We start from the raw sequence: 26,281 nt of genomic DNA, 5'->3' as shown, positions 1-26,281 counted from the left end.
TTCTTTTTAATTTCATTTTACACGATCTGCTTTGACAACTTTTCTTCCTAAAAATTAGAGACATGAGGTACCAGTATAAAGGAAAGATGGCCCTGGAAATTTAGCCTATCTAAAATAAGGGAAGATATGTGCCTTTGATCTCCCCAGAGAAGTACCGAAAAAGCTCCACAAAATACATTGCTCATTGCAGACCTCTTGTCATCTCTTGGTCCCTAAAGATGAGATTTAGCGAGGTTGACAAGACCACATCTAGAAATATCTTCCAGGAAATCCATCAGACATAATCCAGGTCAGAATTCCCCAAATAAGAGTAAGAAGGCCCCAGAAGGAAAGCTTCATAAATTAAGGTTCCCCTATTATCCTGAAGACCATCTATTCCCAAATATAGCTGAGAGTTGCTATGTCCATTCTGCATGACTTTATGACATTGGCAAGGCCAAATTAGATCTTATAAAGAAAAGCTTGTCTGATTGCAGTGGTTTTGTCAGCTGCAGATTCATATATACTAGGGGATATACTTAATGTGAACATGATTTATATAAACTTGAAATTGTGTAATATAAAATACTAATAAAATCTCACTTTGGGTGAATGCTTTGAAAATAGATTTCATCAAATGAAAGGAATTAGGAATGTCATAGTTTCACAGCTAGCTAACTAAATGAATTATAAATTATGTCCATCCTTCTGCCACAAGAAGGTGCTATTTTAGCTAGTAAGCCAAAATGTCTAACAAACTTTAATGTCAAATTAACCAATGCTGTTGTTTATATTAGAACTACGTGGTGATTTCAGACATTTTTTGTTGTTTTTTTGGTTTTGTTATGAAACATTCCATTTTCATTAATTTTAAAAAACATATTTACTGACAATAGTATGCAAACATTTATTGAGCTTTCTGCCTTTCTATTATTTTATGAATTAAGAAATTCTGCATTAAAATGTCAAGAAAGTTAAGCAGTTATGTTGAACCATGCTTTTAATTTCTGCAAAATGTTAGAGATAATGCTAAGAAATTTAAAAAGTATATATATAGCAAAAATATCCTACAGTACTTATTGATTTATGTGCTCCATGAATGTTTACTTCCTATTTTACATGAAAATATATGTACATTAAAATGTATTTTATATTACATTTCTTCTTTGAGAAAAGTAGTTTAGAATTATGTAAAATTTGAATCATGCAAGGTCTTCAAGAATGCAGCTGGTACCAAGACGGAGATATAGACCAATGGAACAGAACAGAGTCCCCAGAAATAATACCACACATCTACAACGATCTGATCTTTGACAAACCTGACAAAAACAAGAAATGGGGAAAGGATTCCCTATTTAATAAATGGTGCTGGGAAAACTGGCTAGCCATATGTAGAAAGCTGAAACTGGATCCCTTCCTTACACCTTATACAAAAATTAATTCGAGATGGATTAGAGACTAAAATGTTAGACCTAAAACCATAAAAGCCTGAGAGGAAAACCTAGGCAATACCATTCAGGACATAGGCATGAGCAAGGACTTCATGTCTAAAACACCAAAAGCAATGGCAACAAAAACACAATTAACAAATGGGATCTAATTAAACTGAAGAGGTTCTGCGCAGCAAAAGAAACTACTATCAGAGTGAATAGGCAACCTACAGAATGGGAGAAAAGTTTTGCAATCTGCTTATCTGACAGAGGGCTAATATCCAGAACCTACAAAGAACTCAAACAAATTTACAACAAAAAGACAACCCCATCAAAAAGTGGGTGAAGGATATGAAAAGACACTTCTCAAAAGAAGACATTTATGCAGCCAACAGACACATGAAAAAATGCTCATCATCACTGGCCATCAGAGAAATGCAAATCAAAACCACAATGAGATAGCATCTCACACCAGTTAGAATGGCGATCATTAAAAAGTCGGAAACAACAGGTGCTGGAGAGGATGTGGAGGAATAGGAACACTTTTACACTGTTGGTGGGACTGTAAACTAGTTCAACCATTGTGGAAAGCAGTGTGGCGATTCCTCAAGGATCTAGAACTAGATGTACCATATGACCCAGCCATCCCATTACTGGGTATATACCCGAAGGATTATAAATCATGCTGCTATAAAGACACATGCACAGGTATGTTTATTGTGGCACTAATCCCAATAGCAAAGACTTGGAACCAACGCAAATGTCCATCAATGACAGACTGGATTAAGAAAATGTGGCACGTATACACCACGGAATACTATGCAGCCATAAAAAAGGATGAGTTCTTGTCTTTTGTAGGGACATGGATGCTGCTGGCAACCGTCATTCTCAGCAAACTATCTCAAGAACAGAAAACCAAACACCGCATGTTCTCACTCATAGGTGGGAATTGAACAATGAGAACACTTGGACACAGGAAGGGGAACATCACACACCAGGGTCTGTCGTGGGGTGCGGAGATGGCGGAGGGATAGTATTAGGAGATATACCTAATGTAAATGATGAGTTAATGGGTGCAGTACACCAACGTGGCACATATATACATATGTAACAAACCTGCACATTGTGCACATGTACCCTAGAACTTAAAGTATAATAAAAATAACAGTAAATAAATAAAAAAAGGAATGCAAACTTTCTGACACTTCCTCTGAGTCCAGGCTTCAAAATGTAAATAGTTGCATGTTTGTTCAGATTCTTAGAATACTCTGAAACACATTTCCCAGTGACCCATACTCTATCAGGAAAATGGAGGAATTGAATAGCAAGTGGTAAGAAGCTGACCTTCCTCTTCAGTTTTGATGTTGACTTCATGTTCCTGAGAGACCTCGTTGTTGGAAGATAAATCCCCTAGTGTCTAACATTCTCTACACTTTTGGCAAAGTAATTCTTGTAGAGGAAAGAGAGAACCATCACACCAATTTGGTTTACTTTAAACCACCAGGTTATCAGTTCTCTGATACATGCAAGATTTCTCTCCTTCTCTGATTTAGTTCCCATAGAAGATTAATCTGCTATGTCTGAACTTTACTACTAGGTGTTCAGATTACTGAAATGTGAACTAAGGTGCCCGCCTTGTATAATTAACTTTTCTTTAAGAAACATGCTAAGGAGATTAAAATGCCAAGATTGAAGTTATCTTCTGAGATGTTCATTAAGAACAAATTTGTACTAGAAACATTGCTTCTCTATGGGATAACATTGCTTCTCACACTCTTCAGGAATATGGTTCAAAATCAAGGAAAAATTTGTGTATAAATCTATTGAACATTATACTTTAATATCTTGTTTGTGTGCCAGTGGTTATAAGCTTAAGGAAAATTATATTTATGGGTTTATTTAGAAATTAGTAATTTTTGCTTATCTCAATTATTGAAGTAGATGGAACATATCTATTTTGATATGCATGTTTTAAAATATGATATAAATAATATACATGTATTCTGCAGTTTACTTCTTTTATATATTCTAGATATATGTCCCTTATTAGACTTATGATTTGCAAATATTTTCCCATTCTATGACTTGTCTTTCATTTCTTGATGGTGTCATTTGAATGAGAAAAGTTTTTAATTTTGATGAAGTTCAATTTATCTATATTTTTCTTTTGTTGTTCACAATTTTGGTGTCATATGTAAGAATCTTTTGCAACATTCAAAGTCATGAAGATTTAACCTTATGTTTTATTCTAAGATTTTTATACTTTGTACTTTTACAGTTAGGTCTTTGATCCATTTTGAGTTTGTTTTTGTATGTGATGTAAGAGTCTAATTACATTATTTTACATGTGGCTATCCAATTTTCTCAGCATTGTTTGTTCAAAAGACTTTTCCCAATTGAATGGTCTTGGCACTCTTGTCAAACATTAGTTGACTGTATAGGTATGGGTTTATTTCTTGACTCTCAATTACGTTCTGTTTTTCTCTATATCTACTGCTTTGCCAGTACCACACTGTCTTATCATTGCTTTGTAGTAAGCTTTCAAATTCATAAATGTAAGTCCTGCTACTTTATTCTTTTTTTTCCAAGATTATTTGGGCTGTTCTGGATGCCTTCTAATTTCATATGAATTTTAAAATAAGCTTGTTAATTTGTACAAAGAAGTCAGCTGGAATTCTGATAGGGATTACGTTGAATCTTAGATCAGTTTGGGTAGTATTGCCATCTTCCAATCTTTGAACATACAGTAGTTAAGTGTTCCGATCTTTGAACATTCAGTAGTTTTCCATTTATATAAGTCTTTAATTTATTTCAAAAATGTTTTACACCTATGGCCTTATCACTTCATTCTCATCTGTGTATCCAAATGATCACCTGCCCTCATTTTATTTCAGCTTAATGTATTTCCTTTCAATTTTTTGAATGCAGACCTGTTCACAGTGGATTGTCTCACTTTTTATTTCTTTTAAAATGTCTTCGAACCTTTATTTTTGAATAAATATCTTAGTAGACTTAGCCTTCCTGGTAAACAGTTTTCTTCTCAACACTGTTTATGTTATTCCACTATCCTCTGGCCTCCAGTGTGCTCATAAAAATTTAGCTGTTAATAATATTTTTGTTCCTCTTTATGTAATGAATTTTCTTTTCTGTTGGCATGATTTTTTTTTGTTTTTATCTTTGGCTATAGTAGTTTTATGATGTGCCTATGTGCAGCCTTTTTTTGTTTATTATATTTGTGGTTCATTGAGCCATCTTTGAGTTAATGTTTTTCACCAAATTTGAGAAGGATTTTGTTATCATTTCTTTAAATATGTGTCCACCATTTCTCTTTCTGTGCTCCTTATTAAATTCCAATTATCCTTATGAGTTATGAAAGGTTTTTTTTTTTTGCCACATAGTTTTAAACCTTGGAAGAATGCTTGGGAATAATAGGGGAAAGTATGAATGAAATGCCACCACAATTTTCTAAGAAAACTTAGTTCACTAAATATGCACACAACTACACAATTCATTAGATTTACAGTGAAAAATATTAATATTACTGGTCTTCTTTTCCTGTCTTTACAAAATGTGTTCCTAGGTGCATTTCCTCCCTCTGCTATTTATGCACGGAAAGACTTACTACAGCGATCTACCCATATTGCCACCAAGACTTTCCAGGCTCTTCGCATATTTGTGAACAATGAGCTCAATGAACTCTACACAGGACTGAAGACAGCTCAGAAGTTTCTGAGACCTGGTGGCCGTCTTGTTGCCCTCTCCTTCCATTCACTAGAGGATCGCATCATCAAAAGATTTTTGCTTGGAATAAGCATGACAGAAAGATTTAACCTAAGTGTTAGACAGCAAGTGATGAAAACATCGCAGTTGGGTTCTGGTCACGAAAACACAGAAGAAGTCTCTATGAGAAGAGCTCCTTTAATGTGGGAATTGATACACAAGAAGGTACTTAGTCCACAAGATCAGGATGTACAAGATAACCCCAGAGGGCGCTCAGCCAAGCTTAGAGCAGCTGTCAAATTATAAGTTACAATCATCTTATTCTTCAAATTTTTTCTCACAATTTCTCTAATCTTTACTCATGTTGTGTTCCTGAATGTCTTGATACAGGTTTAAGTGTGGGACAGTCTGAAAATTGATAGCATTTAGCATTTTTTTTTCCCTCAAAAAGAAACTGTAGGAAATACATGACAGAGAAAGTTACACTCAGGGAGCAGCAGCACCTCAAGACTGGAAATATGTGTTAATCTTTGCATCATATTGGATTCTTGAAATGCAGTCCTTCCTCTGGCCAGGAACATTTTTAAAAAATAATAGTTGGGTTTATTTAAATATGTAAACTCAAGCTGCCAAAGAGAAAGATATTATAATCATATCTGCATGTCCTAAATTTTGAATTTAGATATTCCAATTTGCATCAGTCTTTCTCTGGCTCAAATAATGATGATTATGGAATGAATTTTAATGTCCTTACTTGTGAATAATTACTATAGCTTTCTCAAATGTACGCTTTTTACAAATTTTAAATTTTAAAATATTAGTTTAAATATGTGTTATATTGATAAAATTTCATCTTTCAAATTATAGTCTATTATTTTAAAGGGATTTTTCCATATGATATGGGCCATTTTGTTTGTATATCTCAAGGTAAACATGTAAAATCCTTACAAAGAGTTGTTTCACAAAACTTATATTTCATGTCAATTGTATTTATTTTAATAATAGCTCACAATGCCTTTTGTAAGTAATAAAGTCTCTTATTACAATCTTGTATTTTTTAATTGAGCTAATCAAAATAATTCAGCCAGTCTATTTGAAATAGAAAACTATCTATTTAATATAATAAAATCAATGCTCCCTTAATGTTGTTACAAAGATATTATAACTGTAATAAGGGTATAAGTTTATTTAAGAAAAGAGTACTTGGTAGAAGATTCTTTAACAAATTGATGAGATTGATTCATAATTCACATGTCAACTTTTTATAGTAATATGTACTTCTGATTTATTCAGTAATTCAGCAAGTATTGCACTTGTCATTAGAAAAGCAAAGGTAAGTACAATATACATGGCCCACAATACATGTCCTATAGAGTTTAGTAGAGGAAAATTATGTTAGTTATAGCCACAAAAATCAATATAAAATGGACACAGTGGTAAATACTACAAACAGGTCGTATATGGTACTGTAAGAGCATCTAGTAAGGATTTCATCCATTGTCAGAAATGAGGTATGAGAACATGATACTTGAATTGTGACCTGAAAGATGAGTTGGAGATAATTAGTCAAAGGGCACATGGGGTATGGAAGGGGGCATGTTGATTAACCGTACATAGAAATAAATATTCTCTTAAATAGTTAACCTTGAAATAATATTTATACTATTAATTTGCTCAGTGCACTTTTTTCAAATACAGAAAAAAGATTCTCCACTATAGTTACAAATTTTTGGTTGGTGAATCCAAGTGAATGAAATATCAGCATAACTGCACGGGCAAAATAGATAAGAATTAAATACATGAATTTTCCTCAGACTTATTTTATCTACCTCTGTAATATTTAACTTTAGTACCCAGGCTTGTTTACTACTTCTGCTTTACAGGCTTTATTTAAATCTGAACAATCCTACAGGGAAATCAGAATTCGAAAAAAAGTCTGGAGAACAATATGGTTGAAAGAGAAACAAGAGAATGCACCTAGGTTAATTCCCTGAATCCTACTTGAATAATAAATTTCTCTTTGCATATAATACGTGTTTGTGAATGAGACATATTCCCCAAAAATTCTTATCTCTGTATGTGATTGGAAAATAAAAGATCATATTTGTATGTTCAACAATCTTTCACCTATTTCTTAAGTCATTTTTTTCATCCAGTATAGTATGGGAATTATTTTTTATGTTAAATAGAAACTGAAGGTACTGGGTTGAACAGTGTCATCCCCAAAATTCATCTACTTCCTGGAGCCTCAGAATGTGACCTTATTTGAAAATACTGTGATTGTGGTTGCAAGTAGCTAAGATGAGGTCATATTGGAGCAGGGCAAGCCCTTAATCCAACATGACTCATGTCCCTTATAAGAGAAGATAGGTCGGGCATGGTGTCTCATGCCTGTAATCCCAGCACTTTGGGAGGCCAAGCCAGGCAAATCGCTTGAGGCTCAGGAGTTCAAGAGCAGCCAGGCCAACATGGCGAAAACCCATCTCTACTAAAAATATAATTAGCCAGGCGTGGTGGTGTGTGCCTGTAATCTCAGCTACCCAGGAGTCTGAGGCACAAGAATCAGTGGAACCCGGGAGGTGGAGGTTGCAAGGTCACACCACTGCACTCCACTCTGAGCAACAGAACGAGACTCTGTCTCAAAAAAAAACAAAAACAAAAAAAGAATGAAAGAAAAGATAGAGACACAGGGGAGAATGCCACATGATGCTGGAGGCAGAGATTGGAGTGATACATTGTGGGAACCCTCAGAAGATAGGAAAAAGGCGTGGAATAGATTCTCCCTCAAAGTTCCAGTAGTTGCCAACCCTACTAACATGGTTTTGCACTTCTAGCATCCAGAACAGTGAGAGAATATATTTCTGCTCTTTTAAGGTACCCAGTTTGTGGTAATTTGTTATAGCAATCCTAGGAAACTAATACTCTGACAGAAAAAAATCTTGAATAATGTGCATGAAAAAATCCTTCAACAAACACAAAATTGGTTTCAAAATGTTTTCTTGTAAAAATAAATTAACTTTTCTGTAATTAGACTGTGTTTTATAGTAATTCTTGCCTGCTTCTTAGTCTTTGTTGTAGGATGCATAATAAAATACATGAATGAGTTTTAAATGGTTAGCTTTGGAGAATGGTTTTAGGAAGTTCATAGAGTACACAGAAATAAAAGCTAACGTTGCTATGAATGCGCATTACTTTTCTAATAAAATAGTTCTGAATCTCTGTCTTGACTGCCTTCTATGAATCATTTTAACATAGTATCAATGTCATTGTGTAGTACATCAGTTCTTAACAGTTTTTAGTTCTTTACTTAAGAAATAAAATTTAATAACTACAATTTTTAGATAATATCCCTATTTTTATTTTATTTTTGAAATTGTTTATTAATTACTATGTTCTTTGAAGTTTGTAGAGGTGTTCTTGAAAGACACTAATTATATCTATATGTCTTTTCTATTTCATGTAGTATATGATATATTATTTGTGCTTAAATTCATTTGTAGTAAACTATTTGTTGTGCTACAAGCAGTAGTTTATAAGAATACAGTATGCCTAATTAGATTTTTGAAATGAACTAATATTTCTTAAAATTCACTTGCAAATATTTGAAAATCATATTTTCTTTAGTCTTTGCAGAGTATTACGTACCAGAGGTTTTTAAAATGTTTGTTTCTAATTTTTGTTTTTAAGAAGTAGAGATAATGAGTCTGTACTGCAGACTTTTAAAAAATAATTTTACTTTCATTTGAAATCTCTCATTCAAAAAGTATGGGACAGTTCTTAATGGGACTTAATAGCTAAAAAAGAGAAAAATACATGTATATACTCAAGCATATATTAGAAGCTAACTATTTAGGAAAAAATAAAAAATACCTTCCTAACCACTCTCCCTCATTTTATATACCATCCCTTCTCCTTCTCTGTTCACATTGTTATGTAAATTTGAGGTGACATTAATTATGTTTCAATTTATCTCTGGAAAAAGAAGTATTAGGTAATTTTGGCACATACCATGACAAACTAAGCCTTACATGTTAGAATCTTTTTAATAGATTAAAAACTAAATTAAAAATTGCTTCTGGTTAAAATTTTGTAAAATTTATTGTATTGCAATTATTTTTCTATTTAGTTTTCATAACTGCTTCAGTATTCTAATTAATATTTTTGTGTAGCAGCATTCTATAATAGAGAGGGATAAGCATTTAAACATAAAGAGAATTTTGTGAGGTGCTTGATAAATATAAATTTGAAACTCTGATCAATGATATATTTTTCTCATAACCACAATGTCATATGTTTGATGTAGATTGAAGCATGGTTTGTAAAAATCAACACTATTCTAAAGATGCTGGGTTGTATAATAAACACAACTGTTTTTATATTATTTTCTCAAATTTTATCTGTTTATAGCTACTATCTCCAGCTAATGTTTGGTAACACAGGATGATCTGCAGGAATGCTAAGAGAAAGTTTACATATAAATTATTTTTTTAAAGTCTAGTTACAGCATAAATTTTAAAAAACATTTAAAATGCAGAATTGCACAACATACAATGGTCATAGTTTATAAAGCTTTTCACTGACTTTTTGACCACCTCACTTCCTTCTCTTATAATCTGCCCAAATTATTAGGCAACAAAGTAAGGAAAATTTAATATTTCAATATTCACAGCAGGAGATTGTCTCTTTGGTAATGTTACCTTAAATACTGAACAAGTTTTCTACCATTGGCAGTTGTCCTATCAAATATATCATTGCTCAAATGTTAGACTACAAAGCTGAAATCAAGCAAGAGGACATGCTCCATTTCTGATTCTTGAATAATTATTTCTGTTCATTAAACCCCATCTTTATGCTTTGACCAATAATACTTGTCTGCCTTGCACAGGTGAAGATTTGTATTATTAAGCCATCAAATGATATGATTCCTCATAATTTCACAAGGAAAACTATTATTATTCAAGTCTTATAGGTGCTAAGTTGAGGAGAAGAGTGTGTAGTATTGTGAATAACACTATTGACTGGGGACTCAGAAAACACAGGGTTTGAATTCGGGTCTGCATGTAATAGCTGAATGTATGAACTTGGACATCCTATTTAATCTCTTGAATGCTCATTTGTTTCATTTTAAGATGTGGATATTATTGGTACTTTCTCATGTTTCTGTGAATCAAATAGAAGATAAATTTTTATCAACTGAAACTTGTAAGAATGAAATGAGATAATGCACTGCTGTATTTTGGAGATAGTTTATTTGACCCCTCCAAATCTCATGTTGAAATTTAACCTCCAGTGTTAGATATGGGACCTAATAAAAGATGTCCGGGTCATGGGAAAGAGTCCTTCATGAATGGCTTAATGCCGTCCTCATAGTAACAACTGTTTTCGCTATATCAGTTCCCAGAGAGCTGGTTGTTAAAAAGAACCTGGTTCCTCCCTCTTCTCTCTCGCTTCCTCTCTTGCCTTGTGATTACACACCAGCTCCCCTTTGCCTTTGGCCATAAGAGGATCCACCCTGAAGCCCTCACCAGGAGCTGATGGTGCCATGCTTCTCGTATGACCTAGAAAACCATGAGCGAAATAAATCTCTTTTCTTTGTAAATTACTCAGCCTTAGGTATTCTTTGTAGAAATAAAAATGGACTGAGACATGCATGTAAAGCAGTTAGCACAATTCTGGGCATATAGTAAATACTCAGTGAGTACATAGTGCTATTCTTTTGCTGAAAAAGATTTACCAAAATGTAACTTACATTTCTGAACATTATGGTTAAGAATGTCTTCTTTTTTCCTTGGTAGTTTTAAGTGCAGCCTCTGCATCACTAGCAGCAATTGATAGGGTTATAGTCTGTTTTATTATTTGGGAATTTCACTCCTATTTATTATTTATTAAACACTCCCAGTATTCGCTACACCTTGAAAGGGTATATAAAACACAGTCATTGCTCTTGTGGAGTTTCCATTTATAAGAAAAAAATGGGATAGAAGGAACCAACTGCTGAAGTTATTTGGCATTCATTTAGGTAAGAGAAAGTATTTGTCCTCCTACATCTTCATATCAGTAAGTGGCCAACCTACAGAGTCTTTATAGTAAGATTCTCCAAAATACATATTGAGGGGGAAAAGGAAATTAGTGATTTGTGAGATATTAGATGGAAGATTGTTGCAGGACTATGAAAAAGTTTTCTAGTTCTGTACTCTAAAGCCAGTGAGAAGAGGCCAATAAAAAGGGCCAATAAAAAGGACCACTAAAAGTGTGTGTTGAAGGTCTTAAAGGGAAAATAACTGAAAGGTAGGTGGACTACACTCATGCACCACTTAACATTTTAGTCAACGATGGACTACGTATACAATGGTGGCCGCATGAAATTATAATGGAGCTGAAAAATTCCTATCACCTTGTGACATCTTAACCATTATAATATCACAGGGCAATGTAATAGTCACATATTTATGATGATGCTGCTGTTAACCTGCATTGCCAGTCAGTACAATACATAATACTTGGTGATAAATGACTATGTTTCTTTTTTATGTATTTACTATATTTTATCATATTTTAGAGTGTACTGCTTTACATATTTTTTTTTTTTTTTAGGTTACTGTTAACCTCAGGCAGGTCCTTCAGGAGGTATTGCAGAAGAAGGCATTGTTACCATAGGAGATAACAGTTCTATGTACATTATTACCCCTGAACACCTTCCAGTGGGACAAGATGCAGAGGTAGAAGATAGTAAAATTGATCATCCTGACCCTGTGTACGTCTAGGCTAATGTGTGTGTCTGTGGCTTAGTTTTTAACTAAAAAGTTTTAAAAGTAAATTTAAAAAATTAATACAAAAATTATAGAATAAGGATATAAAGAAAATGTTTTTGTACAGCATGTTTGATAGTTAAGCTCAGTGTTATTACAAAAGAGTAAAAAAGTAAAGTTTATAAAGTAAAAAACTTACTTTAAGCTAATGTAGTTTATTATTGAGGAAATAAAATTTTTAGGTTTTAATTTTAATTTTTTTTTAAGAGACAGAGTCTAGCTGTGATGCCCATGCTGGAGTGCAGTGGTGGGATCATAGGTTGTTGTAGTCTTGAACTCCTGAGTTTTATATAAATAAAATTTGTGTAGAAATAAAAATGGACTGAAACATGCATGTAAAGCAGTTACCAGGCCCAATACCCTTATCAACAATCAAGCAATCCTCCCACCTTAGCCTCCCAAGTGCTAGGACTATAGGTGCAAGTCACCACACCAAACCAGAAAAATATTTTTTTAATATATTTAGTGTAACCTAAGTATACAGTGTTTATAAAGTCTACAGTAGTGTGTAGTAATGTCCTAGGCCTTAACATTCACAACTCACTGACTCAGAGCAACTTCCAGTCATAAAAGCTCTATTCATAATAAGTGCACCTTTTTTTATCTTTTATACAGTATTTTTAGTATTTTTACTATATCTTTAATATGTTTAGATACACAAATACGATTGTGTTACAGTTGCCTACATTATCAGTACAGGAACATGCTGTACAGGTTTGTATAGGCTATATACCATTTAGCCTAGATGTGTAGAAGACTATATTATCTAGGTTTATGTAAGTATACTGTTCACACAATGATACTGTCTAATGACATATGTCTCAATTTATTTCCTATCATTAAGCAATACATGCCTGTACTTATACTTAAAGCTGATCTTTCCTTTTACAGACCACAGAAATAGATATTATCGAACTGGATTCCTCTAATTCCCACCCCCTTAACCTTCATCTGGGCATTTATAAATCTCTTCCTTTATCCCTACTTTGTACTCCTGTATTTCAGCAGAAAGCTATCTTTGCTTCCTTTTTTTTTTTTTTTTTTCTGTCTTCACCAAGACTTGGTTCAGTCAATTTTACTTGTGCCTACAGTCTTTAAGCCTTTCTTTGCTAATGTCTTTCCCTCAGTCTGCAAAGATTTTCGAAAGGGCCCCATGCTAAAAGCAAACCATTGACTGTTTTTCTTACCAAAATACCACCTATTTTCTGTTTTCTTTCATAACTTGATTTCTTAAAGAATCTTCACTGCCTCCAACTCTTCATCTATTTTTAAATTCATTCTAGGGTATTCTTTGTAGAAATGTTCTCTTAATAGTTAATGTTGGCTTTTAATTACCAGGCCCAACACCCTCATCACCATCTTTAGCTACCTGATCTCTACAAGATTTGATAGTGTTTATCCTTCCATAAAAATGTTTTATTCCATTGCATCCTCCAAAATCAGTTTGTCTCTCTAACATCGATTCTTTCATGGAATCATCTCTCTATTCCATAGCCAGACCATGACTTATGTGAATTGTTTACAAGGTAGTTAGTCCTAGGAATGGGCATGTAGTGAGGGTAACACTGTGAAATCCCTCCATGATCATCCAAAGAGTAGATGAGAGATATCAAGACAATAATGGAAGAAACAGAGTTTGGAGTCTTCCTAGATTTAAATAAAAGAAACTTTTTTATTATAGTGTAGGTATTAAACCAGCAAGAATCAAGGTGTTAAAATTGACATCAAATTACAAACCAGGACTTCAACTTTGGTAATGACAAGGTAATTCAGGTTAACCATCTCACTTACAACAACTAGAAACCCTGGACAAAATATTCTTTATAAGAAGTCTAGGTGAAAGCATCAGAGAACTAATAAGGAATGAAAAAGATCTTGGAGCAGGAAAAAACCTAGAGGTTAGATCAGCATTTGTAGCTGCCAGTTGTGAGTTTCAGAAGAGGCAGCTGAGAAACTAAGAGGAACTTTTGATAGTCTTTTGGGAAGTACATGTAAACTTGCAACCAAACTGGACCTTGAAGGAATTGGAGCTCAGTTTTAAATCGTCTTAGCCCTTGAAGTTGGATTAAATTGATCCTAGATGCTAGAGTCCCTAAGTGCCTTCAAAAGCTATTTAAAATCTTCTTTTGGGGAAAAGTTCTAGTTCTAAAATAGTTTCTGTAATTGTTCATATTTAATGTCTATCACTAAATAAAAAAAAATGACCAGTCACGAAGAAATGTGATGTGATTTTTAAAAGGTGAAGAATACATGTAATAAAAAAGATACCCATGAGGGATTCACACACAATGCTGTAAATATGTTCAGGGAAATTAAAAAGCTGAAAACTATAAAAAATAAAAATTCTAGAACTGAGTAGTACTCAACTTTAAGAACTCCATGGATTGATTTAAGAGCAGATTAGACATAACTAAAAATCATCAACTAAAAGATATTTTGGAAGGAAATATCTAGAATAAAGCATAATGAGACATGAAGAAAAAGGAAAAAAAATGTACAAAAGACATAAGAGTTACCATGAGAAGTCTAACTCAGGTGTAATTGGCCTTCCAAAAAGAGAGATGACCAAAATCAACAGCAACAATGTAGCAGAAGCCATATTTGGAAAGAAAGTGACAAAATTTCCTAAAACTGATGAAAGACATCAAATTACAGATCCAAGAAGCTCCCAAACTTTCGAGGAACAGCATAGTAAAACCTGCTGGAAATCAAAGTTGAAGAAAAAACAAAAAACAAACAAACAAAAAAACCCTGTGAGTGGAAAGGCAAGAGGCATTCTCAAGGAATTTAAGTCACATTAGCCATGATGAGGAGAAAGCCGGGCGGGGAGAGGGGAACTATTTGATGATGAAATCCAACAAATCAAGATGTGAAAAACAAAAAGTCAGTAAGGGAGAAGTTGTCTGATAAAAGGAACTGTGATAAGCTCAGAATCCCTGTAAATATGGAAATAAGAGTAAACAATCACAAGAATTACGGTTACAAAACAAAATACGAACATAAGGCTCGAAAATACAAAACTAACAACTCACTGAAGGGTCAGGAGATAGAGTAGTATACATACACTAATTTATTTTTAGGAAGCAAGGATTCAATTCTGTCATTTTAATATTTAAAAATGATTCCAACATCTTTGTGCATTTTATAATTTTTGTAACAAGTCATTTTTGTACTAAAAATTTAGATTCAGCAATCCATTACTCTCTAATGTCAGTTAAATTCAAATTAAAAGTTATGCTTCTATTCAAAAATAAGCTACATATTCCGATGTGCCCTCTCTATAAAAATTTTTGGTGTTCTAAAAGAGACTATCACGTGAATAGGCAACCTGCAGAATGGGAGAAAATTTTTGCAATCTATCCATCTGACAAAGGGCTAATACCCAGAATCTACAAGGAACTTAAATTTACAAGAAAAAAAACAACCCCATCAAAAAGTGGGCAAAGGATATGAACAAGACACTTCTCAAAAGAAGATGTTTATGTGGCCAACAAACATACGGAAAAAAACCTCATCATCACTGGTCATTAGAGAAATGCAAATCAAGACCACAATGAGATACGATCTCATGCCAGATGGAATGGCGATCATCAAAAAGTCAGGAAACAACAGATCCAGGGGAGGATGTGGAGAAATAAGAACACTTTTACACTGTTGGTGGGAGTGTAAGTTAGTTCAACCATTGTGGAAGACAGTGTTGCAATTCCTCAAGGATCTAGAACCGGAAATGCCATTTGACTCAGCAATACTATCACTAGGTATATACCGAAAGGATTATAAATCATTCTACTATAAAGGCACATGTACATGTATGTTTATTGCAGCACTATTCACAATAGCAAAGACTTAGAACCAACCCAAATGCCCATCAATGATAGACTGGATAAAGAAAATGTGGCATATACACACCATGGAATGCTATGCAGCCATAAAAAAGGATGAGTTCATGTCTTTTGCAGGAACATGGATGAAGCTGGAAACCATCATTCTCAGCAAACTAATACAGAAACAGAAAAACAAACACCACATATTTTCACTCATAAGTGGGAGTTGAACAATGAGAATATGTGGACACAGGGGGGAAAACATCACACATCAGGGCCTGTAGGAGGTTGGGGGGTTAGGGGAGGGATAGCATTAGGAGAAATACCTAATGTAGATGACTGGTTGATGGGTGCAGCAAACCATCATGGCACATGTATACCTATGTAACCTGCACGTTCTGCACATGTATACAAAAACTTAAAGTATAATTTAAAAAAAATTTTTTTTTTGCTGTTCTATTTACTTTTCTGGCATTAGTGATACATGAAAGATATTCTTTATTAATGATGTTTAATTCTAGGTGGAGGGATTTGGTATGTTTAATCATTCTTTGAAAATGTTTTTCTGTTTTAAAATGTTTGTAGTGAACATATATCCATTTTACAAAAGCAGTCTAATTTCAGTGTTATTTTGAAAGCACAGATTTTGGAATCAGTCTTTCAGGTATGTGGCACCAGGCTGGACTAATTTTTTTTTTTTTAATTTTTTGTAGGGACAGGGTTTCTCTATGTTGCCCAGACTGGTCTTAAATTCCTGGGCTCAAGTGATCCTCCCACCTTGTCCTCCCAAAGTGCTGTAACTACAGGCATGAGCCACCACACCTGGCCCCATTCTTGGATTTTATAAGCCACGAAATTCCTCTGTCCTCTCTCCCCCTTTTTAGAAAATGGAATAAGTTCAGATTGGATTTCTGTTATTTATAACCAAATCAATAACAGGTTTAGAATAGATGACTTTAAAGGCTTCTTTCATCTGAATATTAAGTTAAAGTATGTTCTTCACCTTTACTTGGTAACTGATTCACCTAAAGGGAATTTTTCAGTATCCTAATAAAGCTTTGTGAAATTGTTTTGTATGCACAGGTGTATAATTCATATCCTAGTCTGTAAGTAATACAGTATGCTCCGTGACATATCTTTGTCATTAGCCTTAGTAACCAGCATTTGATAATGTGCTTTTGAAAGAGATTATTTGACTCATACAACTTTCACTTAATCATGGCAAACATCTTACATTCCTACAGAGTGCTGCTTTGGTAAGAAATAGAGAATATGTCCTCTTCCTGAATTTATGTATATTCTTTATGATTCTGCTTTTCTCTTTTGGATGAAGGTGTACTTCTAACTGTAAAATTATTGTTTTCATACAAACCCCTTTGATGATGAAGAAAACCATGTTTAAATGCCAGCCAGATGTTGTTTTCATTTCCCATTGTAAACATACATATATAATATGTTTTTAATGGGGTGGGGAAGGTCAGGGAGAAGAAAAAAAAACAAAAATTTATGGTGAATGTTGAACCTATCTAGTTATTCTAGAATCTATTTTTGTTCCTTAGAAGAAATTCAACATTTGCCTTACAACCAGAGAATAAACATCAACTGCTAGAGAAAGCTATTGAATTTCAAAATCCCTTTGAAATGTCACATTAACCTGTTTAACTTTCAGTCAGTTCTTTAAAGTAGCAAACATTTCCTGATGACTCCCAGATCTACGACTGCTTATACTTCTCTAACTTAAAAGTTTGTTTCCTGGCCGGGCGCAGTGGCTCACGTCTGTAATCCCAGCACTTTGGGAGGCCGAGGTGGGCGGATCACGAGGTCAGGAGATCGAGACCATCCTGTCTAACACGGTGAAACCCTGTCTCTACTAAAAATACAAAAAAATTAGCCGGGTGTAGTGGCAGGCATCTGTAGTCCCAGCTACTCGGGAGGCTGAGGCAGGAGAATGGCATGAACCCGGGAGGCTGCGGTGAGCCTTCATTGCGCCACTGCACTCCAGCCTGGGCGACAGAGCTAGACTCCATCTCAAAAAAAAAAAAAAAAAAAAAGTCTGTTTCCTTCACTCACAAACTAACTGTGGTGAATGACTCAACGCTGTTTGGGCCTGGGAGAAGTGTATCGCAGCTGCGGTCCTGCGTGCAATCTTTCTTCAGATCAGTTCAATTTTTGAGCATTGAACAGGGTCAAATGCTAAATCTAGTCAGTTTGACTAAAACCTATACAGCTCTAGCCTTTTATTTAGCCTTCCAAATAAATTCTAATATTTAAAGTTGTATTTGTTCATAGGTTGTCTTTTATTTTGGAATGTATAGAAATCAAGCAACAACCATTATTTTATTATTTTACTCAACTTCTATTGAGTGTCTATTTGCAAGGCATTGGTGACAATAGAGTAAAAAAAGTGCTTCTTGTTCTTGAAGACCCCTGTTTAGTATAGGGTGAGACAGATATGTCAATTTTGAAAAGGTAGTATGTAAACAGGGAAAATTCTGTAATAGAAGGTAAGTACTATGACAGCCCAAATAAAGAAATGAATGAAGTTTTCTTCCAAAAAGAGCTGGGTTTATAACATTCATTTAGGGTGAGAACTATAAGAGTTTTTTTTGCTGAATCATCAATAGCTTAGTTTCCTGGGACATAATTCAATGAGGTGGCCTTTTCTTGTAATGCCATTGATAGTCTACTTGTCTCACCCTTACTGTTAGTTATTCTTGTTCACCAATAGCCATGCACTTTGACTTCCATGACATAGTTTTCTCCAAATGCTCTCTCTGGGAAGACCAAGCACCATTTAGGTCTCCATGACATATGAATGCATACATTCACATTATTAAGAATACTAATATTCAGAGACATGGATGACTATATAACAGTAATTATGAGATAATAACCTGTCTGAATGAGCCATATCTTCCTGGAAGTAAGATTCTTAATATTTTTAAAGCCATGGTTCCTGAACCTTTGAAAAATCTAATTGAAAGGACAGGCTCACTGATGAAAACAGCACATGCACACTAATTGTGTTTATAATATCAAGAGGTTTATGAAAACTCTTCAGTTCTATCATGGGCTCCAGTCCAATAACTCCTGTACTAGAGAAACTTCTCTCAATTCAAGTCACATTTCCCACATGTGACTCAGTGATATGTCAACGAGCAAAGGCTAAGATTTCTGCCTTTTAACCTCATCTGGTTCTTTCATACCTGGGTGCTTCAAGCTCCATACACTGTCTTGGAGGATTTCCATCTTGTCATCAATTAACATGGCCAGTGTCCCTGCAAAGCTAAGCTGGACCTCACAGAAATTTTGTGCTGGGCACAAAGAATGGAAGAGATTAAGTGATGTCAGGATTTGAATAGACTGAATATTCTAGACTAATGCGGTCTAATATAAATATAATGCACGCCACAAATTTTAGCCACGTTGTAATTTTACATGTTTGAGAAGCTACATTGAGAAAAGTAAAATGAAACAGGTGAAATAAATTTTAATAGTATAGTCTGTTTAATATATTCAAATTTTTTTTCAGCATGTAATCAATATAAAAATTGAATGTTTATATTCTTTTTTTGTTCAAGGGTTCAATATCCAGTGTTTATATTACACTTACAGCACATCTCATTTTGGACTACATTTTAATAACTCAATCACTACAGGTATATCTGGCTTTCTTAAAGAAATAATCCATTTTTCACCTTTTGAAAATAATTCCACTCCCCCACCATAAGTATCTGGCAATAAATGAATAGTTTATCTTTTCTTTTTTTGTTGTTGTCATTGTTATAGTTGAGACAGAGTCTCACTCTGTCACCCAGGCTGGAGTGCAATGACGTGATCTCAGCCTACTGCAACCTCCACCTCCCAGGTTCAAACGATTCTTTTGTCTCAGCCTCCTGAGTAGCTGGGACTACAGACGTGCACCACTACGCCTGGCTAAATTTTTGTATTTTTCGTAGAGATGGGGTTTCACCATGTGGGCCAGGCTGGTCTCGAACTCCTGACCTCAGGTGATCCGCCCGCCTCCGTCTCCTAAATTGCTGGGATTACAGATGTGAGCCACTGCACCCTGCCTAGTTTATCTTTTCTAACTCAGCATAGTCATATGTAATTTTGGGAAATACGATTCTAGCTTGAAGAAAAAGGAGTATAATACTTTGCTGCATTACACATGGAATAAGATGGAATCTGTGTTCTCTGAACTGCAATGCAGCAACCCTGACCTATGAAGAAGCTGCATCTTTTCATTCCTTTTCTCTAAAGGACCAGTGGATTTGGTGCACCTACAAGACAGCCTTTAAAATAAAATGACCAAAGCAGACCTTTGTACCCACATCCAAAATCAAGAAAACTCATAGCAACATCCTCTAAAAATTGCTTCAGGCTGACCACACCAGGATTGCTTTTCAGATTAGAATTAAAAGATGAGTGTCTATTCTGCATAAATCAGTGCATTCCTGACCAGGAACAAGTAACCGCAGCATATATGAGGCCAGGAATGACATTTATAATGAAAGCTATTAAATGATTATTTTCTAAAACATAGAAATTCTTCACCGCCTTCATCACACAAAAAATATTGCTACACTATTCAGATATAGTAGAGCATTTAATAGAGTAGTCTTGAAGACCAAATGTCAAAGCTATCACTCATATGCAGCAGCTATTTTAAAGACACATCTTTAGCATGATTCTTCAGTTAAGCTACCTCTTATATGCATCTCATTTTTGGAATAACAATTTTCTTGCCATTGAATGAAAATATGTTCTGAAATTTAGGCACCAGTTTTTTACCCAAATAAATGCTCTGTTGTGTTTTTAAATGGAATCATTTGGAACAGACACATTATCTTTTGAGGAAAGGGCACATTGTTAAGTTTTTTTGAATCTGCACTGGGCATCTTCAATCTGTTTCTCAGAGTTAAAAAAAGTTCCCAACGCTAGCAGTTAATAAATGTAAATAAAAATTTTTTAAATGTAGCTACCATATTACAGTGTTAATTGCATTACTCACCAAAAATGCAATGAGTCATATTTTATGGGTGTTTTTTATGCAATTTGGAGGACTTTTTAGGCACTTGATAAAGAAGGAAGATACTCCAAACCTGATAAAAATGAGTCTAGCAAGACCATTTCTTTAATGGGGTTTAGAACATTTGCAATTAAGAATAAGTTAAAGCAACTTGAAATTTTGTTATGGATTTATAGTCTTTTCAACTTCATCAGAATCACAACAAAATTTGTTGATTTCAATTTTATCAACCTTTTCAAAATCAAAAATACTTTTCTGTGCAACAATAACAACATTTAAGAAGAAATGTGTCTTCCTACTAAATGGAAGTCAAATTTATTTTCCTATTTTTATTTAGGGCATATGTAGTTACTAACCAGCATGTGTTTTGTGTACAACAACTTGTGTTCCATAATACATCAAGTAACTCCAGAGAAAAGAGAATTATGTATTATTGAGGTTAGCCTCCACAGGTGCACCAAAGACTAAAAACAGAAGACTAACCATATTAAGCAAAGCAAAATGATAGACTCTCCCAGATTAGATGTCTGTGTTTACTAACCACAGATTGACAAATGTAGTCACGGCTCAACGCAAAAATGTCTATGACTCTTGTAACTAAGAGGAAATTGATACTTAAATAAGAACAAAGGTGAAATACGAAATATTTGCATTTAAACTCTTTCACACATTTCCCTGGAATTTCCTTCACCTCTTCTTCTAAAAGATGTGGTGGTGTACCCAGTAGTCATTCAGGAGCAGGTTGTTCAGTTTCCATGTAGTTGAGCAGTTTTGAGTGAGTTTCTTAATCCTGAGTTCTAGTTTGATTGCACTGTGGTCTGAGAGACAGTTTGTTATAATTTCTGTTCTTTTACATTTGCTGAGGAGTGCTTAACTTCCAACTATGTGGTCAATTTTGGAGCAAGTGTGAAGTGGTGCTGAGAAGAATGCACATTCTGCTGCTTTGGGGTGGAGAGTTCTGTAGATGTCTATTAGGTCCACATGGTGCAGAGTTGAGTTCAATTCCTGGATATCCTTGTTAACTTTCTGTCTCATTGATCTGTCTAATGTTGACAGTGGGGTGTTAAAGTCTCCCATTATTATTGTGGGGGAGTCTAAGTCTCTTTGTAGGTCTCTAAGGACTTGCTTTATGAATCTTGATACTCCTGTATTTGGTGCATGTATATTTAGGATAGTTAGGTCTTCTTGTTGTATTGATCCCTTTACCATTATGTAATGGCCTTCTTTGTCTCTTTTGATCTTTGTGGATTTAAAGTCTGTTTTATCAGAGACTAAGATTGCAACCCCTGCCTTTTTTTGTTTTCCATTGTATTGGTAGCTCTTCCTTCATCCCTTTATTTTGAGCCCATGTGTGTCTATGCACGTGAAATGATTCTTCTGAATACAGCACACTGATGGGTCTTGACTCTTTTATATATATATATATATATATATATATATTTTTTTTTTTTTTATTATACTTTAACTTCTAGGGTACATGTGCATAATGTGCAGGTTTGTTACATATGTATACTTGTGCCATGTTGGTGTGCTGCACCCATCAACTCGTCAGCACCCATCAACTCGTCATTTACATCAGGTATAACTCCCAATGCAATTCCATGATAGGCCCCAGTGTGTGATGTTCCCCTTCCCGAGTCCAAGTGATCTCATTGTTCAGTTCCCACCTATGAGTGAGAACATGCGGTGTTTGGTTTTCTGTTCTTGTGATAGTTTGCTAAGAATGATGGTTTCCAGCTGCATCCATGTCCCTACAAAGGACACAAACTCATCCTTTTTGATGGCTGCATAGTATTCCGTGGTGTATATGTGCCACATTTTCTTCATCCAGTCTGTCACTGATGGACATTTGGGTTGATTCCAAGTCTTTGCTATTGTGAATAGTGCCGCAATAAACATACGTGTGCATGTCTCTTTATAGCAGCATGATTTATAATCCTTTGGGTATATACCCAGTTATGGGATGACTGGGTCATATGGTACATCTACTTCTAGATCCTTGAGGAATTGCCATACTGTTTTCCATAATGGTTGAACTAGTTTACAATCCCACCAACAGTGTAAAAGTGTTCCTATTTCTCCACATCCTCTCCAGCATCTGTTGTTTCCTGACTTTTTAATGATCGCCATTCTAACTGGTGTGAGATGGTATCTCATTGTGGTTTTGATTTGCATTTCTCTGATGGCCAGTGATGATGAGCATTTTTTCATGTGTCTGTTGGCTGTATGAATGTCTTCTTTTGAGAAATGTCTGTTCATATCCTTTGCCCACTTTTTGATGGGGTTGTTTGTTCTTTTCTTGTAAATTTGTTTGAGTTCTTTGTAGGTTCTGGATATTAGCCCTTTGTCAGATGAGTAGATTGCAAAAATGTTCTCCCATTCTGTAGGTTGCCTGTTGACTCTGATGGTAGTTTCTTTTGCTGTGCAGAAGCTCTTTAGTTTAATGAGATCCCATTTGTCAATTTTGGCTTTTGCTGCCGTTGCTTTTGGTGTTTTAGACATGAAGTCTTTGCCCATGCCTATGTCCTGAATGGTACTACCTAGGTTTTCCTCTAGGATTTTTATGGCATTAGGTCTAACATTTAAGTCTCTAATCCATCTTGAATTAATTTTCATATAAGGAGTAAGGAAAGGATCCAGTTTCAGCTTTCTACTTATGGCTAGCCAATTTTCCCAGCACCATTTATTAAATAGGGAATCCTTTCCCCATTTCTTGTTTCTCTCAGGTTTGTCAAAGATCAGATGGCTGTAGATGTGTGGTCTTATTTCTGAGGACTCTGTTCTGTTCCATTGGTCTATATCTCTGTTTTGGTACCAGTACCATGCTGTTTTGGTTACTATAGCCTTGTAGTATAGTTTGAAGTCAGGTAGCGTGATGCCTCCAGCTTTGTTCTTTTGACTTAGGATTGTCTTGGAGATGCGGGCTCTTTTTTGGTTCCATATGAACTTTAAAGCAGTTTTTTCCAATTCTGTGAAGAAACTCATTGGTAGCTTGATGGGGATGGCATTGAATCTATAAATAACCTTGGGCAGTATGGCCATTTTCACCATATTGATTCTTCCTATCCATGAGCATGGTATGTTCTTCCATTTAACTAACAAGCAAAATAATCAGTTAATATCATAATGGCAGGATCAAGTTCACACATAACAATATTAACCTTAAATGTAAATGAACTAAATGCTCCAATTAAAAGACACAGACTGGCAAATTGGATAAAGAGTCAAGACCCATCAGTCTGCTGTATTCAGGAGACCCATCTCACACGCAGAGACATACATAGGCTCAAAATAAAGGGATGGAGGAAGATATACCAAGCAAATGGAGAACAAAAAAAAGCAAGGGTTGCAATACTAGTCTCTGATAAAACAGACTTTAAACCATCAAAGATCAAAAGACACAAAGAAGGCCATTACATAATGGTAAAAGGATCAATTCAACAGGAAGAGCTAACTATCCTAAATATATATGCACCCAATACAGGAGCACCCAGATTCATAAAGCAAGTCCTTACAGACTTACAAAGAGACTTAGACTCCCATACAATAATAATGGGAGACTTCAACACTCCACTGTCAACATTAGATAGATCAACGAGACAGAAAGTTAACAAGGATATCCAGGAATTGAACTCATCTCTGCAGCAAGCAGACCTAATAGACATCTATAGAACTCTCCACCCCAAATCAACAGAATATACATTCTTCTCAGCACCACATCGCACTTATTCCAAAATTGACCACATAATTGGAAGTAAAGCACTCCTCAGCAAATGTACAAGAACAGAAATTATAACAAACTGTCTCTGAGACCACAGTGCAATGAAACTAGAACTCAGGACTAAGAAACTCAATCAAAACTGCTCAACTACATGGGTCTTGACTCTTTATCCACTTTGCCAGTCTGTGTCTTTTAATGAGAGCATTTAGCCCATTTACATTTAAGGTTAATTTTGCTATGTGTGAACTTGATCCTGTCATTATGATGTTAGCTGGATATTTTGCTTGTTAGTTGATGCAGTTTCTTCCTAGCATCAATGGTCTTTACAATTTGGCATGTTTTTGCAGTGGCTGGTACCAGTTGTCCCTTTCCATGTTTAGTGCTTCCTTCAGGATCTCTTGTGCGGCAGGCCTGGTGATAACAAAATCTTGCAGCAATTGCTTGTCTGTAATGAAATGAAGGCAGAAATAAAGATGTTCTTTGAAACCAATGAGAACAAAGACACAACATACCAGAATCTCTGGGACTCATTTAAAGCTGTGTGTAGAGGGGAATTTATGACTCTAAATGCCCACAAGAGAAAGCAGGAAAGATCTAAAATTGACACCCTAACATCACAATTAAAAGAACCAGAGAAGCAAGACCAAACACATTCAAAAGCTAGCACAAGGCAAGGAATAACTAAGATCAGAGCAGAATTGAAGGAGATAGAGACACAAAAACCCTTCAAAAAAATCAATGAATCCAAGCGATGGTGTTTTGAAAAGATCAACAAAATTGATAGACCACTAGCAAGACTAATAAAGAAGAAAGAGTGAAGAATCAAATAGATGCAATAAAAAATGATAAAGGGGATATCACCACCGATCCCACAGAAATACAAACTACCCTCAGAGAATACTATAACACCTCTATGCAAATAAACTAGAAAACCTAGAAGAAATGGATGAATTCCTGGACACATACACTCTCCCAAGACAAACCAGGAAGAAGTTGAGTCCCTGAATAGACCAATAACAGGCTCTGAAATTGAGGCAATAATTAATAGCCTACCAACCAAAAAAAGTCCAGGACCAGACAGATTCACAGCTGACTTCTACCAGAGGTACAAGAATAAGCTGGTACAATTCCTTCTGAAACTATTCCAATCAACAGAAAAAGAGGAAATCCTCCCTAACTCATTTTATTAGGCCAGCATCATCCTAATACCAAAGCCTGGCAGAGACACAATAAAAAAAGAGAATTTTAGACCAATATCCCTGATGAACATTGATGCAAAAATCCTCCATAAAACACTGGCAAACCAAATCCAGCAGCACATCAAAAAGCTTATCCACCATGATCAAGTGGGCTTCATCCCTGGGATGCAAGGCTGGTTCAACATACGCAAACAAATAAACGTAATCCAGCATATAAACAGAACCAAAGGTAAAAACCACATGATTATCTCAATAGATTCAGAGAAGGCCATTGACAAAATTCAACAGCCCTTCATGCTAAAAACTCAATAAATTTGATATTGATGGGACATATCTCAAAATAATATGAATTGTTTATGACAAACCCATAGCCAATATCATACTAAATGGGCAAAAACTGGAAGCATTTCCTTTGAAAACTGGCACAAGACAGGGATGCCCTCTCTCACCACTCCTATTCAACATAGTGTTGGAAGTTCTGCCAGGGCAATCAGGGAGGAGAATGAAATAAAGGGTATTCGATAAGGAAAAGAGGAAGTCAAATTGTCCCTGTTTGCAGATGACATG

The 26,281-nt window shown here is 35.0% G+C and overlaps 1 protein-coding gene across 12 annotated transcripts in view; it reads left to right on the top strand.

Annotated features, from left to right (window-relative positions):
- METTL15 (methyltransferase 15, mitochondrial 12S rRNA N4-cytidine) overlaps window positions 1–26,281 on the top strand; it is a 434,852-nt gene that overhangs the window by 225,374 nt on the left and 183,197 nt on the right. For 6 of the 12 annotated variants that reach the window (XM_045371638.3, XM_074012580.1, XM_065528362.2 and 3 more), the window contains one exon: window positions 4,990–7,245. The exons of the other annotated variants lie outside the window; for them this stretch is intronic. In XM_045371638.3, coding sequence (XP_045227573.2) covers window positions 4,990–5,435 — 446 coding nt within the window. In that variant the 3' untranslated portion in view covers window positions 5,436–7,245. Of the gene's footprint in view, window positions 1–4,989; window positions 7,246–26,281 lie in introns of those variants that run through there. 12 annotated transcript variants of the gene reach the window in all.

This window comes from Macaca fascicularis, chromosome 14 (assembly GCF_037993035.2).
Source record: "Macaca fascicularis isolate 582-1 chromosome 14, T2T-MFA8v1.1".
Classification (NCBI taxonomy): domain Eukaryota; kingdom Metazoa; phylum Chordata; class Mammalia; order Primates; family Cercopithecidae; genus Macaca; species Macaca fascicularis.
Note: the sequence above shows the minus strand (reverse complement) of the source record. Positions and strands in the feature narration are given on the sequence as shown.